Genomic DNA, 15,285 nt, shown 5'->3' on the forward strand with positions numbered 1-15,285 from the left:
GGTGCAGTTAAGGAGCAAGAAGGGAAGCACTGATATCTAGTGGCAGCCAACAGGAACTACAAAAACAAACCTGACAGATTTTGGATAAAAGTAGAAGTCAATGTTTGATGTTCACAGACTGTATGGTGCTGTTGGTTAAGTTATTGACACACATGATAGATAGAGGTTAGAGACAAGGTGATTGGTACCTTTCTACCCAGTGTTATTACGTTTGTATTTATTGGTGGAGCTGAATTATAAGTTAGTAATTGATAGTTTGATGAATAGAGAATGAATCAGCAACAATATTGTAAATCTAATTGGTTGAGTAATTTGTTGAGGGTTTGTTTGCTTCAGAGAAACAAATTAGCAGATGATTGATAATGAAAATAATAGTTGGTTACAGCTTTGCTTGAGTCCTTGCATTATCCCTCCTTTAGCACAATTTAATGCAGCCTCAAAAACTAGACACAACCAGCCTAGAACAAACACTAGAACATCAACAAAGCAACGGTGTAAATGCCTGAAAATTACATTTGGCTAAACTTGAAATAAAGATAGCTAGGTTGTGTAACCCATACGTTTAAGGTTGAACTTTCCTACATTTTTAAGTGAAAAAGCGAGGGAAAAAGCCACTTCCGCCCTGACCGGAAGTCACTTCATCCCTTTACCCCTTTACCAATGTAGCAGTGATGCGGCACATCATAGTCAAAACCATAGTTACACATACAGTAGATACAACCAGAAATGAGGTCATCTCGAAGGTAGGCTACTTTTGTAGTGTTCTAAAGGTATAGGACACTATCATAGCACTATAAAGTGGTAAAAAAAACCAGAGTTGCAGGTGTGGATCTAAAAGGAAATGTCTGAGTGAAAAACAGGACCACACTAGTTTTACTGTAACACAAACACAGTTTGTATCGGTATTCCAAAGAGCAATTTTTTTGTAAATGTCGTAGTTTCTTTCTATATGGCAGCTTATCTTCATAATAATATGTAAACTTCTGATATCATCATAATAGAAGGTTATCCTTCAAACAATTTATTTTTCAACATATTCTTTGTTTAGTCAACAGTCTCACTCCCTGATCGTCCAATAGCGACGCTTGGTCAGGGTCCTTTGGCAGGGGCGGTGTGTACTGTAGGCTAGGGAAGGCTAAGCCTTCCCAAATATTTGTGTCACTGCATCCTGGTAAAAGAAAAATATATAATGTATATAATGTTTGTGTCTTTCACATTAGCGCTGCTATGCTGCCACCTGTGCTCTGTACTACGAAGCTAGTTCAACAGACCCTGGATATGTTTGAGTTATCTTAACTAACCCTAACAAACGAGGTCTTGCTAATCAAGCCAGGGTTTCTCTCTCCAGCTGAGAGCGCGTTCAAGTGAAAGGGGCGGGGTTAGCTACATTTGTCCAATCACAAACAGGGACAAGTGTACTGACAGCGTAGCGTCATACTTCATTAATGAAAAGTAAACTAATATTAGACAAATATGAACTTTAAGCATCCATGATTTAAACATATAATCCAGGATACAAGCCAAATAGTTGCACCTGCAAGGTGAATATAGAACAACTGGTTAAAAAATAACCACCGTGTGTTTGAAAGCGTACAACAGGTTTATGATATCACTGCCCCATCTAAGACACGAGTGGATCTGACTTTAATTACATTTGAGTGTTTCGTCAACTTAATGTGTTGCTTAAAATAACACTTCTGCATACAGTATGTGACAATGTAGGTGATGCACGGCCAGATACGGCTCGAGAAGCTGAATCAGATAAGGAAATATTGTGATATTATATGATCGATTATCTGATTGATGATGTGATATCAGTGTGATATGAATGATAAGTGTGACACGTCGGCGTCTTCTCTGCATACGGCAGTTTAAACTGTATTTCCTTTATCCTGTAATATGACTTGATAGATTTAAACTCCGCACACTGAGCTCTGATTGGTCAGCAGGCGGTGCTTTCATTGAGTTGATCTCTTTTCCATAGACGCCAGGGGCAGGCAGCGCCAGGTAAAAAAAAAGTTATTTAGCCTTCCCAAACCTGAGCCTCACGCGTCGCCTATGTCCTTTGGCGTACATCTGTGAGTCTCCTTCAGCTTCATAAACGGACGTAAAGTAAAGAGCTTTCAACTGATTGCAATGTATTCCCATCGGCGGCGGTATTTGACGCTCAGGGAAGCACCGCATCCGTGGGCGGCAGTTAAAGGCAATGTGAGCGTCCATTCCAATTGGAATCCCCACTACTCATCAACTCAAAAACACCAGATTATCCTTGTTAATTACACAACATTGATTGGTTTAAATTGTGTACAATGCATTGTGTTTTTCCCCTTCGATTCTGAGAAACAAATAGTTGTATAGTAGTTTAGGATGGCCGAAGACACTACACTACCCATAATCCTCAGCTATCGTTTGAGACTACACCATGCACTTTTGCTCGACAAACCGAGTGAGCTAGCACGGGATCAATTCATCAGGGCCCTCCTCCCTGCAGACTTGAGGGTCGAGGTACAGCTGCATCATCCACAGTCCTTGCAGGTGGCCTTGGAGATAGCTGTGGAGAGAGAGAATGTGTGGAGTGTAGCTGCTAGGAGCAGCGAAGGGCCGGTACCACCGGCTGTGAAGAGCTGCAGAGAGGAGGAGAAGCCTGCATGGGTTACTGAAATGACTGAACTGATAAGGGCTGTGTCTCTTCAGCCAACATGCAGGCCAAGTACCATCGTCTGCTGGGGGTGTGGTCAGCCAGGACATTTGGCCAGAGACAGCCCCAAGTCACACCAGACCCAGGGAAACGATGTGGGGCCCGCATAAAGGGGAAGATGCGGAGCCAGGCCCAAAAGCCCCCAACCAGACCACAGCCTTTTTGCCACCAACACAGACATCCGAGGAAGGAGCGTGGTAGCACAGCCGGGGGAGCCAGGCTCTACTCCTTCCTGAAGAAGATGACAGCACATGCTTGGAGCCTGTCATCGCGATGGGCCGTGCTGGTGGTGGGGATTCCTGTTATGTCCCTGCCACTGTGGAAGGGGTGCCCTGCACTGCACTGGTGGACACAGGCTCGACAGTAACCCTGGTGAGAGCAGATGTGTTGCCCAGTGGGACTCATTTAGAACCGACAGCGGTGCGTCTACGCACAGTCACGGGAGAGCTGGCACCTATGAAAGGAAAAGGCATGCTGACTGTGTCGGTGGGGGGAGTTGAAGTGCATCATCCGGTGTGGATAGCAGATGTACAGGACCCGTGTATTCTGGGCTTGGACTTTTTGAGGGCGTCTAATTGCCACCTGGATCTTCAAGCAGGCACAGTGAGTTTCCAAGGGGGGCCTGTGATCACTATGACCCGTATCCACACCCCTGCTGAGCCTGCTGGGAGACCCCCTACACACCCCATGAGTACCCTAGAAACTGAAAAAAATCCTCCCTCCTTGACTTTATCCCCGGTGACGCCCACTCAGGGCAACTCCGCACCTGTCACCCCCGGCCTGTGCCACCCGACCACAACCCCCCCCCCCCCAGTTGGAAGAGGCTCAGTCTGCAGTATTGGAGGAGTGGAGGAAGAACTGTGGCGGCCTTAATCCCGAGAAGCAAGAGCAATTGTGGCAGCTGCTGCTAGAGTTCCAGGGCAGTTTTGCCATGAGTGAGGAGGAGGTGGGCCGAACTCATCTGGTAGAACACGAGATTGTTACAGGGGACTCGCGCCCCATCAAGTGTCGTCCTCGTAGTCATGGACCCTGTAGCACCTGTAGTCATGGTCCCAAAGAAGACAGGTGGCTGGCGGCTGTGCTCAGACTACAGGCCGGTGAACGAGGTCACCAGGAAGGATTCATACCCCCTTCCCCGCATCGATGAGTCCCTGGACCTGGTCTCAGGGTCGTCGTGGTTCTCTTCCTTGGACCTCCACGGTGGGTATTACCAAGTCCCTTTTGCCCCAGAGGTGTTTTGGGCTTTGTAACGCCCCTGCCACCTTTGTGCGGTTGATGGACAGGGTGCTGTCTGGTATCCCCCGTCAGCAGTGCTTGGTCAGAAGGGCAGGTCGCCAGGTGGTTAGAAGAGCTCCAAGCTTTCAACTTCAGGGTGGAGCACCGGGCTGGGGTGCGTCACACAAATGCAGACGCTCTCTCCCACCGCCCGTGTGCCGCCAGTGGATGCCACTACTGTGAGAGGAGAGAGACCTGTGAAAAGGAGCTGCTGGAGGAGGACACCGTCTGTGCTGCAGCTCGACAAGTTGAAGAGGTTGTTTGCCGGGAGCTCCAGACAGTGGACGTGGCAGAGTGGAAGCAACAGCAAGAGCTGGACACAGACCTAAAGCCTGTACTGCAGTGGGTCGAGGCGCAGCAGCGGCCACAGTGGGAGGAAGTGGCAGTGTTCTCCAAAGCAACCAAGGGGCTGTGGTCTCAGTTTGAGGCTCTGCGTCTGTGTCAGGGCGTACTACAGCGTGCGTGGAAGGAGCCAGCAACGGGGGGGAAGAGATGGCAGGTGGTGGTCCCGAAGGGTCTGCAAGAGGCTGTACTCAAGGCCATGCATGGAACGGCAGGCTCTGGGTACTTTGGAGTCACTAAGACTCTCCACTGCCTTCGCCAGGGCTGCTACTGGGGGCAGTGCCAGAGGGATGTTGAAGACTTCTGTCGCCGCTGTGACCCTTGTATGGCTCCCCTGGTCGTTCCCATGCTCCGCTGCGACAGTTTCCCATGGGGGTCCCAATGGAGAGAGTAGCAGTTGATGTGGTGGGGCCGCTACCTCTGTCAAACAGGGGTAACCGCTACGTCCTCACCGCCATAGACTATTTCAAAAAATGGCCAGAGGCGTATGCCCTCCCTGATCAGGAAGCAGTGACAGTCGCAGATGCCCTGGTGGCTGGCATGCTCAGCCGGTTTGGAGTGCCTGAGACCCTGTATAGTGACCAGGGGAGGAACTTCGAGTCCCTGGTTTTCGCCTCCATGTGCACACAACTGGGCATGCACATAACACGCACCTCCCCCTTGCGGCCTCAGAGCGACGGACTAGTCGAGAGATTCCATCGCACCATGGGCCAGCAGCTGGCCATCCTCACGTCTCAGCACCAGCGTGACTGCAACGAGCATCTGCCCCTTGTGCTCATGGCATGTCGCTCTGCAGTCCAGGAGACCTCAGCCTGTTCTCCTGCCCTCCTCATGTTAGGGAGAGAGCTCCGCACCCCTGCCGTTGTGGCGTTTGGTCAGCCACCGGATTCCCTGGACACTCCTCCAGGCCCTGAGTATGCCAGGAGACTTCAGGACCGCCTTGATTCCGCTCATGCCTTTGCCTGCGATCAGCAGAAAAGTGCTCGTGTGAGACAGAAACGGAACTATGATACCAGGACAAGAGGGCAGCACTTCCGGACCGGGGAGCTGGTCTGGGTCTACAGCCCGCAACGGAAAAAAGGCCGGTGCCCAAAACTTGACAGCCATTGGGTTGGTCCCTGCAGAGTACTGGAGAGGGTGGGGGAAGTTGTCTACAGGGTGCAGCTGCCTCCCAAGGGGAGAAAAGTTGTGCTCCACAGAGACAGGTTGGCCCCGTACAGAGGAGTCGCTTCTCCACCTGCCCAAGGGACACCGGGTTCCACAGCCTCCCCCTCGACACCCCAACCCAGGTCCCCCGGCGAGCGGAGCAGCGGCCCCCCGTCAGTGACTGAGTCCCCCCCCGACTTTCTTTCCCTTTTCCCCGCCTGGACGAGAACCGGCACCCCCTGTCCCCCTGACCCCAGCCCCCCTGCCGAGAAGGCAGACACGACCCCCGAGTCGGTTCAGAGACTTTGTGTGGTAGTTTAAGTTAGTAGTGAGACCCCTCAGTTCCTGCAGAGGGCAAGAATGTGCCCCGGTCTCACTGGATGGGATGGTAGTCCACCCAGACCTTCCTAGTTCAATTTAAAAAAAATGTGTGACACGTTCCCGCTGCTGTGGGTTTGTGTTTAATTGCAGGGTTTTTTTGTTCTAGGTTTTATTTGAGGGACTTTGTAGTAGGGGGGTAGTGTAGCGACCCTGTATAGGGGTGCTGAGTGTGTCACTCAAGCATCCCCCGTCTCTCTGCCAATCACAGAGCTGCACAGTGATGCTGGTCAGTGTGCGGACCTGTGGTTGGGGGAGCAGAGGGGGGAGGGTGGGGAAGTTGTGACGTTGACCCTGCTTGTGTGTGTGAGTTAGTGAGTGGACTACGGAGTGATGATGAACCTGCAACCTGTAACCTGTAACCTGTGACCGTATGCGATCAAAGGAGTTATTAAACCCCAATAACTTGAATGTGTGTGTGTGTGTGTGTGTGTGTGTGTGTGTGTGTGTGTGTGTGTGTGTGTGTGTGTGTGTGTGTGTGCATGTTTGTGCGTGCGCACGAGCATAGATGCGGCGGACAGACAGGTCTCAGTTGGTTTGGTGTCCTCTGCTTACTTTTAATAATTGTAAATAAAACGTTTGGCCCCTAATTTAATTTCCTCATTGTAGCGACCAGAGAGGGGGGGTATATCTGATAGTGTTACGTTATTATGAGAGTGCTCTCATACTTGTTTGAATCTGAAATTGTATATATTTATATAATTATATATGTGTGTGTATGTCCGCATCTGTAGCCTGTTATTGTCTCATTATACCGCATTGTGAATACATTACAAGTAAATATACAAGTCATCATGAACACAGTTCTGCACATCAGACAGTGCTGCTGTGCCTCCTTTCATCATTAATGGACGTCTCTTTAAAATGACTGCTCACAGGAGAGGATTTCTAATTTCTCTAACCGCCTGCTGCTTCCACTCCTCTCTCCTCGGTTCCCCTCCTTGACTCCTCCGCTCGCATCTCCTGTGGGCGGGACTAAGACACGAGGATAGGAGTCGAGGAGGGGAATTAGAGAATTGAGAGTAAAGGTGTGTATGTGTCTGTCCTTCAGTAGGAGATGAGCCTGTATGTAATCCTGGCCAAGCAGCAATCCCAGGATTGGGGTCAGGGACCAGTAGTAAAAAGTGCAGTGTTGACAGAAATGTTCCCTAAATACTCTTGCGTTGTGTTCTGTTAAAACCTTCTTACATACTCTACCTTACCTTGTTGCATAAACAGTGATGCTATTACATTGTTAAAGGTAATTTCATTTTTGCTGACCCTCAAAATTAGGATAGTGTTATTTATATGATGTAATTCAAAAGTAATTTATTTTGGGTTCCAGGCAAGTTTCAAAGTGTGAAAAGTAATTTACGGAAATAAATTCACACAGTTATCTCGTAAAAATATATTTGCTTTATTTTTGTCATCAGTGTATATGTGAAGAGGCAAGCTTTACAATACTGACCAGCCAGTAATTCTACGTATATATTTTTTATGGGTATATCCACTGCATAAACACTTGTATCTGATAAATGCAAGCTAGTAAACGTAACTAAATATATATATATATATTTCATTCATCTACATTTGGCTCTCTGCAATCAAGGTAAACAACACTAATTTGTAAATGGTAAGTGACTGGAAGGAGTGAACATGAAATGATCATTTTAAAATATATGTACAGTACAGTAGTTCAACTACATATCTACTCATTTTCTAAAATGTGCATTCTGAACCCCTAAATTAATATCATATTTATGTACAATTTACAGTTTGTTTGAAAACAGCTCCAAACAAGATATACCATCTGCTGTGCCTTGGACTTTGCATTAAAGAATTGTATAATGTGTTACATAATATTGTACATGGGCATCACTTACAACACAGATTAACATACATCTTTTTTCAGTATTGCATAACTTCAAAAAAACTGTGGAAAGAAATGTTTTTCCCACAGCAAACAAACAAGCACCCATTAACCATATCTGCACCATCTGAACTAACAATAATCCTTAACATTTAAGGAAGCTGATACTATATGGGGATGAGTGGGTGATAACCTGAGATTCAAAAATCACCCTTACCCTTGATCCATATCTTAGTCATGACTATTTCTGGGTTTTTTCCAAGAGTTCCTGTCTTCAATAAAAAAAATGTTTAAGTGTTCCTTAAAGATAAACGTTTTTCCTTCTTTCGATTCAACCAGTTTGTCTGAAAAAATGCTTCCACTATTTGCATTTACTCTAGTTTCCGTCTTTATTTCATATTTTCCTGGTCAGTAAGACTGAAGTCAGTCTGTCATAGGTTGCCCGTGTGCCTTCCCATCGCGTGAGAAGCTTTCCGATCTTTTAGCACATTGAGCAAGTCTTGGAGCCTCCACTGGGGTTTTGAGGAGCTGGTAGAAAAAGACATACAAAAGAAAATATTCAATATTTTCATAAATCAGCACATTGGTATAGGCTATCATCAACAGGTGATACAAAATGTTACGCAATGGCACAAATATGAATACAATTGAAAACAAATCATTGCAATGCTTCTAAAACATTTCACAGTTGTGCGATATCAAAACAATCACTGCACCTTTACTGGTCTCTTTAGCTGCCTTCTCGTCCTCTATGGCTTTGAGTGATGCCTCATACACCTCTTTTCTAGCATTCCACTCCTTCCTGTTATTCAGGATGCCGTCCAGCATGGGCTTGATTTGTGGGTGGAAGCGGTTAAACTCCTGAGAAGAAAGGGACAAATCACACTTAAAAAAACAAATGCAAAGATAAAAAAAGCACTTTAGGAGAAGGGGGTTATGATGAAAAAAAGGTTAACTGAACAGACGCAAATAATCAGACTGCAATACTAAACATTACCTTATAGACAAAAGTGCAGACAAAGTCAATGAAGCCACACTGCATCTTTGGAAGGTCTGCTGACTTGGTCCTGTCCATCATGGGCTGGTGGGAGGGACAGGCAGTGTTTGAGTAAAAAATATATCAACATAAAAAAAATCTATAACGTCTTGTTACTAAACACAACTGCCTGACATCATCTCTTTTCTTCCTGGTTATTTTCAACATTCTTATGTTAAGTAGCCTAATAAGCACAAAGTTTGATACGGGAGATTCATTTTAAATCAGTTTAATCAACATTTTGTATATGTGTCATTTATATTATAATTTATTTAAAATGTCTGGTTTTAGGACATTTTATAAACCATATGTAGCCTCCATCCACTGATACTAACATATGCTTTCTCATTATGCACATTTTCAACAAAGATGAAAACCAAGACATATTTACGAAAACTATTTGTAAACTCACAATAGGTTGCTGCTCAAGGACTGTCCTCTCCAAGTCACCCTGCTCCCAAAACTCTGCTGCTACAGACAAGGCAACCTGAAAGAGACACACACAAATAACACATTCACACAAAACTAAAAATACTCAGCTAGACACTGATTTATGACATATTTTCTTCTTCTCACCCTGCTCTGCACCTCCCAAGGCTTGGCGATGGCTGACAAGTCACATGCGGTCATCATCATTGCCCTGAAAAAAAGATTTCTTTTAGAGGATCAGATATTTTTTAAAGGAACAAAGAACAACTTACATGCTCGTTGCACTCACATGACAATTTCTTTTCTGGTTGTTTCAAGGGACATGAAGTCGACCCACTTCTTTTCATCCTCGTATGTGTGGGAAAGATCCACAATCTTCTGAAACATTGTTCTTTTCCTGGCAAAGTAGGAGGAGAGGAGTCATTTTACCATTAATCATTATGTGTTTTTATGGTTTAAATAAACCAAGAAAGAGCGAGGTAATAATAAAGTAAAGTGAGACTATAAGAAATTCTGCTTACTTGAAATAAAGAGCCAGGTCAGTGGCGATGATGGCGATGTCTGTTAGATGAATCACATGCTCAACCTGGCGCCTGTTAAGGTTCTGGTAGATATTCAGTGACTGTGGATAGGATGAGACGGATGGGCGTCAGTTATAGACATTTCAATGATGTTCCAGTCTACTTCACCTCTCCTTTCTTACCTCGTCAGCCAAGAGAAACTTTCCCATCTCTAGATGGTGTCGTTCCAGGATGGAGGAGCCATGGAGCTTAGCCATAGGGTTGCCAGATCTGTTGGCATAGATACATTCAAGATTAACAACAATATCATCAGTTTTAAGTCTAACGCTTAAGCATTTACATATCTAAGGACTTTATGGGCCTTTTACAAAAAAAAATCCCGAACTTCTAATATACTTTTTATTTTCTTCTTTGTTCTATTAAATTGTTTTATTCTCTTCAAGTGTAGATTTCGAAATATGATCAAGTGTGTTTACTGTCAGCAAACCATGATATTAAGCAGTATTATGGGACTGAGACACATCAGTGTTACTATTGAACCTCTCTGATTATCTCTATTAGCAATGTGTATTTATTTGTTTGTAGATTGTATTATTTTTCCACTAAGAAATGTAAAAAAATCAACAGCACTTACTTGACTTGGTACAAGTTGTTGGTCCCTCTGTGATCAAGATCATGGAGGAAGCCTGCCGTTATCATGGCCATCACCTCCAAGTCAGTGTAGTACCGCTTTAGCAATCCCGTCTGAACACACAGAGAGAGTTCATAACAAAGAAAATCATAACATTTGTAGATAGTTCACCTTATTAGGCTTCCAGGCTTTAAAATTAACATAATAGTGCTTGCCGACATTTAAATTCAGAAGAAAATGATATATTAAAGAGTGCTACCGTTAAGAGTGTAAACATGGTCTGGCCCACATTGAAGCCGTGACGCCAGTTGTGGTAGGTGATTTTTCTGTAGCCTTTACTGAGCGAGTACATGAACCGAACCAGCGCCTGACGGAAGAGAACTGATGAGTCAAATGGTCTTTGTTTTTCTATAATCAAGTTAAATAATATTATCTGTGTGCCAAAACCACCTCTTGAGGGACCTGGAACTTCTTGACAACCCCGACCTCATAGTACATCTGCACCCCGCACTTCACCAGCTCCATCTCTGTGCAGTTAAAATCCGAAAAGTGGAACTCGTAGATCTCAAACTTTTTTATGAGAGGAGGTAGTTCTTTTTTCTAAAAGGGAGATTAACATAACAAAGCAGAGTAAGATGAAACTGTGTACACGGCAAATTCATAGCAGAATGTGAAGATAGTTATGCTTAAATATAGGAAAGTGATAATTTGGCTACTCTCCTAAAGATTAGGTTCTACTTAGACACATTGTATGTTTGGACACTCAATTACAGACAAGTTACCAGGATATCCAGGAGCTCCTCCTCTTCACAGTCTCTGGGCTCACGGCCGTACACTTCTCTGGTGTTCTGAGATAAATTAGAAAAAAATGAAGGTTGTACTGCAAGTATGAATTGACTGAATAGCAAGCCCAACTACATAGGTAGTTATAGGATATCATACTGAAAAGCAAATGTGGAAAACATTAAAAAAGAACTGACCAGGATATCCTGAATCTCATCATCCCGGCATTTGATGTGGTAGAGCACCATGTCTTGAGCGATGTCTTTCCTATTCTCCAGCTTGTTCATCTTGTCGTAAGTGTCCGGGTTTAAAACAGACCAGCCCAGGAACTGGGTCAAAGCCTGAGAAAATAGGGTTCGGGAAGTGAGCAGAATGCACTGTGTAACTCACAGAAATTCATTGCTACACTTTTATTATCATTCCAAGAAGAGCTGTATTACAGTTTCTGATTTCAAAGCATAGTGAGGGACTATATAATGCATGCAGAGTTAATATACCTCCATGAGCTGTTCATCCTGATCATCAAAAGGCTTTCCGTCTTTTCTGTTGTAAAAAGTGGCCACACCAACTATCTCTTCTTTTTTGTTGACGATCGGCAGCGAGAGGACATTTTTTATGGTCCAGCCACTGCTGTCGAGCGGCTCAGTCTGAAATAATGCATCGACAAGCAAAAGCATGTGATACTCGATGAAAATCTCTAAACATACTTGACTGTTTTATTGCAAAGCCATCTTTTTTTACCTTCTAGCTAAACTTAGCTGTCTTAAGTCTCTTACTTGAAACTTGAACATCTCGTCAGCAGCTGTATTCATAATGTTACAAATCTGAAAAACAGAAATAAAACATATTGATCGAGGTGGAAGATGTGTGAACACATTAATTAGTTTTTACCTGATTTACTGGTTGTAGTAATGTAAAGAAACTCACAAAACCGCTCTCAGCAACATAAGTAGGCAGGCCGCTAATCAAGGCCCAATGATCTGGAGTCGGATTTCTGTGTGGCAGTAAGGCAAGAGGAAAGGTAAGCAGATATTAACACAGATTTATTTTTAAAAAACAATAATAATCAGACTAAAGGAAACGTATGACTTACGGTATTACTTTGATGTCTTCTTTTCCGTGTAGTATATAGTCAATGACTTTGTAGAAAATGATCTCCTGGAAGAAAAAGTAAAACACAGACGTTATGTTTAAATGGAAAAAAAGACCAAGCAATGTATCTAATATTTTCACTGCCAAGCGAAGTTATACAATGGATTAGTGATGATAATGTAAGTCAAATTAGATAAAACATTGTACCCTGCCATCAGGAGTGACAGGACCAGAGTACGGGGCCTGCTCCCCCATCAACACAGGCCAGATATCAAAGAACTCCTGAAAGGAAACAGACACAAAATTGCAGAGAAAAATCAGCACCTCAGGTTAACAAAGGCAAGAACGCAAATCATGGGATATTTCAGGAAGGGGCACAGAAATTCCCTGTACCTTCTCCTTCGTCATGTCTAGTAAACCGACAGAGTAGCGGTCGCAGTTGAGGTAGGCTCGGACTGTGTATAAGGCCTTGTGAAACTGTCGCTCAATGTCTGTCAGCTCTTCAAACACCTTGTTGGCAGACCACAGCAGCAGCTGGGGAGTACAGCACACACACAGCAGTCATGAAAAGCATTCGGTAATGCAGTTTTTTAGTAGAATGAAAATCCACTCACCTGTCCTTTACGAGTCTCACAGTTGTGGAGGTAACTGAGGTGGTAGATCTTCAAGTTCAAAGTTGCAATTTTCAGAAACTTTGAAAAAAGCTTAATGGAAAATCAAGAGAAAGAAAAGCGATATAAAAACATTGTAAAGACACACAAAAACACAATTTAACATACATTATACATATTCAAGCAATAAACAACTTAAAATGTCCCACCTGTTTAGATCTCTAATACTCTCTGTATTTACAGATATAACTAATAGACTGACTATATCAAGTAAATATATGTAACGTTTTAAACTCACATTGCGCTACTGTAAAGCTACATGACTCAAAGCCTTATGACAAAACTGAGGCACATAAAAAGTGTGACTTAGTGTTTTTTTCTTTATCTGCAACAAGCAAAAAGAGTAAGAGTGATCTAGAAAAATTTAGATTTTCTAAAAACGAAATTTTATTTAATGGTTTAAAAGGAAATCAAGATATTCAGGCAGATAGCAACCGTAGCAAATACATATATAAATACATTAACCGCTTTTTGAGCATTTCCTTCTGAAGAACGTGCTATAGAAATATTGTAGTAAATATCTTGATTTCTGCTGCAGCTATTATTTGCGATCAACCTGTTATTGTTGTGCTTATTTTGTTGTGTAATGTTAAGAACAGTACTTTGCCTGCTCTTAATATCTATATTGACAAGGCCTCTGTACGTCACACTGATCTGCTTTAAGGTTATATTTGCTTTTGCTCACATCTTCATCCTCAGCAGTGAAGTGTGGTCCAGTGGTCTTGTTTAGAACCATGATCACAGCCACCAAGTCTTTGCCGTTGAGGATGGGCGAAGCCAGAATGCTCTGGGTCTTATATTCTGTGAGGTCGTCGACAAATGAGCTGAAGTGCGGGCTCTAAAAGACAGAAAATACATGTATTAAGTTTACTGTTTAGAAAAATACTAACAGGACTTAGAAGTGTCTAGTTCTTTAAATGCCACATGGTAGGTAGGTCTTAGCCACTAAAGTATTACAATTTTGACCGAAACCAGGATAATTATTGTTCCAGTTCCCTATATGGAACATTTATTTTATGAGTCCCAGTGCTAGTTTTTTTTTTTTATTATGAAACTGACGTTCAATTTAAATGGGTAAAGTAAAGTTGTTTTGATCTGTTTCCTGCTGACTAAATGTCAGAGGTGTGTAATCCACAGCTAGAGCAGAGGCTGTTGGGATCTGGAAATAACTGGATCATGTCTGACAAGGGGATTTACTATCTCGCTTCAACAAGTATAAATACTTGTACATTGATATTCATTCATTTATGTCCCTCTTACAAGTTACAGTGACTTTAAGAAATAGGCATGCTTGCTACAGGATTAATATGTTATTGTAATGAAGAAAAACATTTATTTATTAGATAAAACCACAACATGTGTTGGGAATTAACAATTGAAGGCTGTGGCCTCATCTGGTGGTTGTTTCATGAATAACACTGTGACAGACTCTTTTCCAAGTTTAGGAATTCTGTTAAACGTTGCATTTTTATCCTACTAACCTCTGTGACATCTTTCACATTAACAGTCTTCTTGGTCAGGGCCACATGTCCGATTATTCCCATATCCAGCGGATAGAAGATCTCAGAGTCCGGTGGCACCACACAGTCATCAAACTGTGCCTCTGTGCTGACATTGAAGAGCCTTGTGGCCAGCTCCCCGATGCCGTTCCTCTGCCGGTACATGAACAAGCTGCAGCGGTCGGCGTGGATGAGCGCAGTGACTCTCTTCAGGATCTTGAACACAACCTTTTCCACGTTGATGTTCTCCTGCATGTCTTTGATCAGGTCATACATGATTTTGCTTTCTTCAACCTTGAAACAAAGTGAAAAACTACAATTGTTAGAATTTGGTTTCACTGGAGAAAATTAAGAACTTCGTAATACATACAAAAGGTTTGTCAGAGGTTATATTGTATGAAACTATATGTATGTGTGGTAACTGTGACACAACCTCTCCTAAATAAAAAACTTGAAATAATTAAATGTACCTGAGCTAGCTCCTGGAACTGGCTGAAGTCAATCTGTGAGTCTGGGAGTCCTGACACCTTCGACATGGAGGCAGGGCTCATCTTCTTAGCAAAGTACTGTTTAGCAAATGAAGGGTTTTCCTTCAGGAAGTTCTCCACGTTTTCCTTCTGCGCACACATTGTTCTTCCTTCCTTCTCTCCTTCCAAATGTTCCTGTCTTCTCCCTCTTCAGAGTGACGGAGCTCCCGCTCGGTCCAACACTTCCCTGAGCGAGCTACTTCCAACTTCTCTGAACAGAAGCACAAGAAAAGAGAATAAGCAAAACAAAGCACTTCGATTCTGGTTTATCCAGATACTACCCTAAAGAAAAGCAAATCTTACCCAGGTATTACACACAAAGGGGGGAAACAGAAGTGGACATATCCAAATGCAAGTATAATCCCCTCTGTTAGTGGGATGAGGGAACTGAGTGAGGGAGATCCCTGA

At 43.4% G+C, this 15,285-nt stretch overlaps 1 protein-coding gene across 1 annotated transcript; it reads right to left on the bottom strand.

Annotated features, from left to right (window-relative positions):
- Positions 1-7,854: 7,854 nt before the first annotated feature.
- Positions 7,855-14,979, bottom strand: LOC307025519 (rod cGMP-specific 3',5'-cyclic phosphodiesterase subunit beta-like; the record flags this gene model as incomplete). Its single annotated transcript, XM_079660245.1, has 23 exons — positions 7,855-8,216; positions 8,405-8,549; positions 8,686-8,769; positions 9,137-9,211; positions 9,301-9,364; positions 9,443-9,550; positions 9,675-9,775; positions 9,857-9,944; positions 10,309-10,418; positions 10,565-10,672; positions 10,756-10,905; positions 11,088-11,153; positions 11,286-11,429; positions 11,586-11,735; positions 11,865-11,912; positions 12,016-12,082; positions 12,182-12,246; positions 12,388-12,462; positions 12,574-12,714; positions 12,795-12,884; positions 13,537-13,689; positions 14,333-14,644; positions 14,821-14,979. The coding sequence occupies 23 exons, from the start codon at positions 14,977-14,979 to the stop codon at positions 8,170-8,172; spliced, it is 2,550 nt and encodes an 849-aa protein (XP_079516371.1). The 3' UTR covers positions 7,855-8,169.
- Positions 14,980-15,285: the final 306 nt, after the last annotated feature.

Source organism: Notothenia rossii (genome assembly GCF_949606895.1).
Source record: "Notothenia rossii genome assembly, chromosome: 11".
NCBI classification, from domain to species: domain Eukaryota; kingdom Metazoa; phylum Chordata; class Actinopteri; order Perciformes; family Nototheniidae; genus Notothenia; species Notothenia rossii.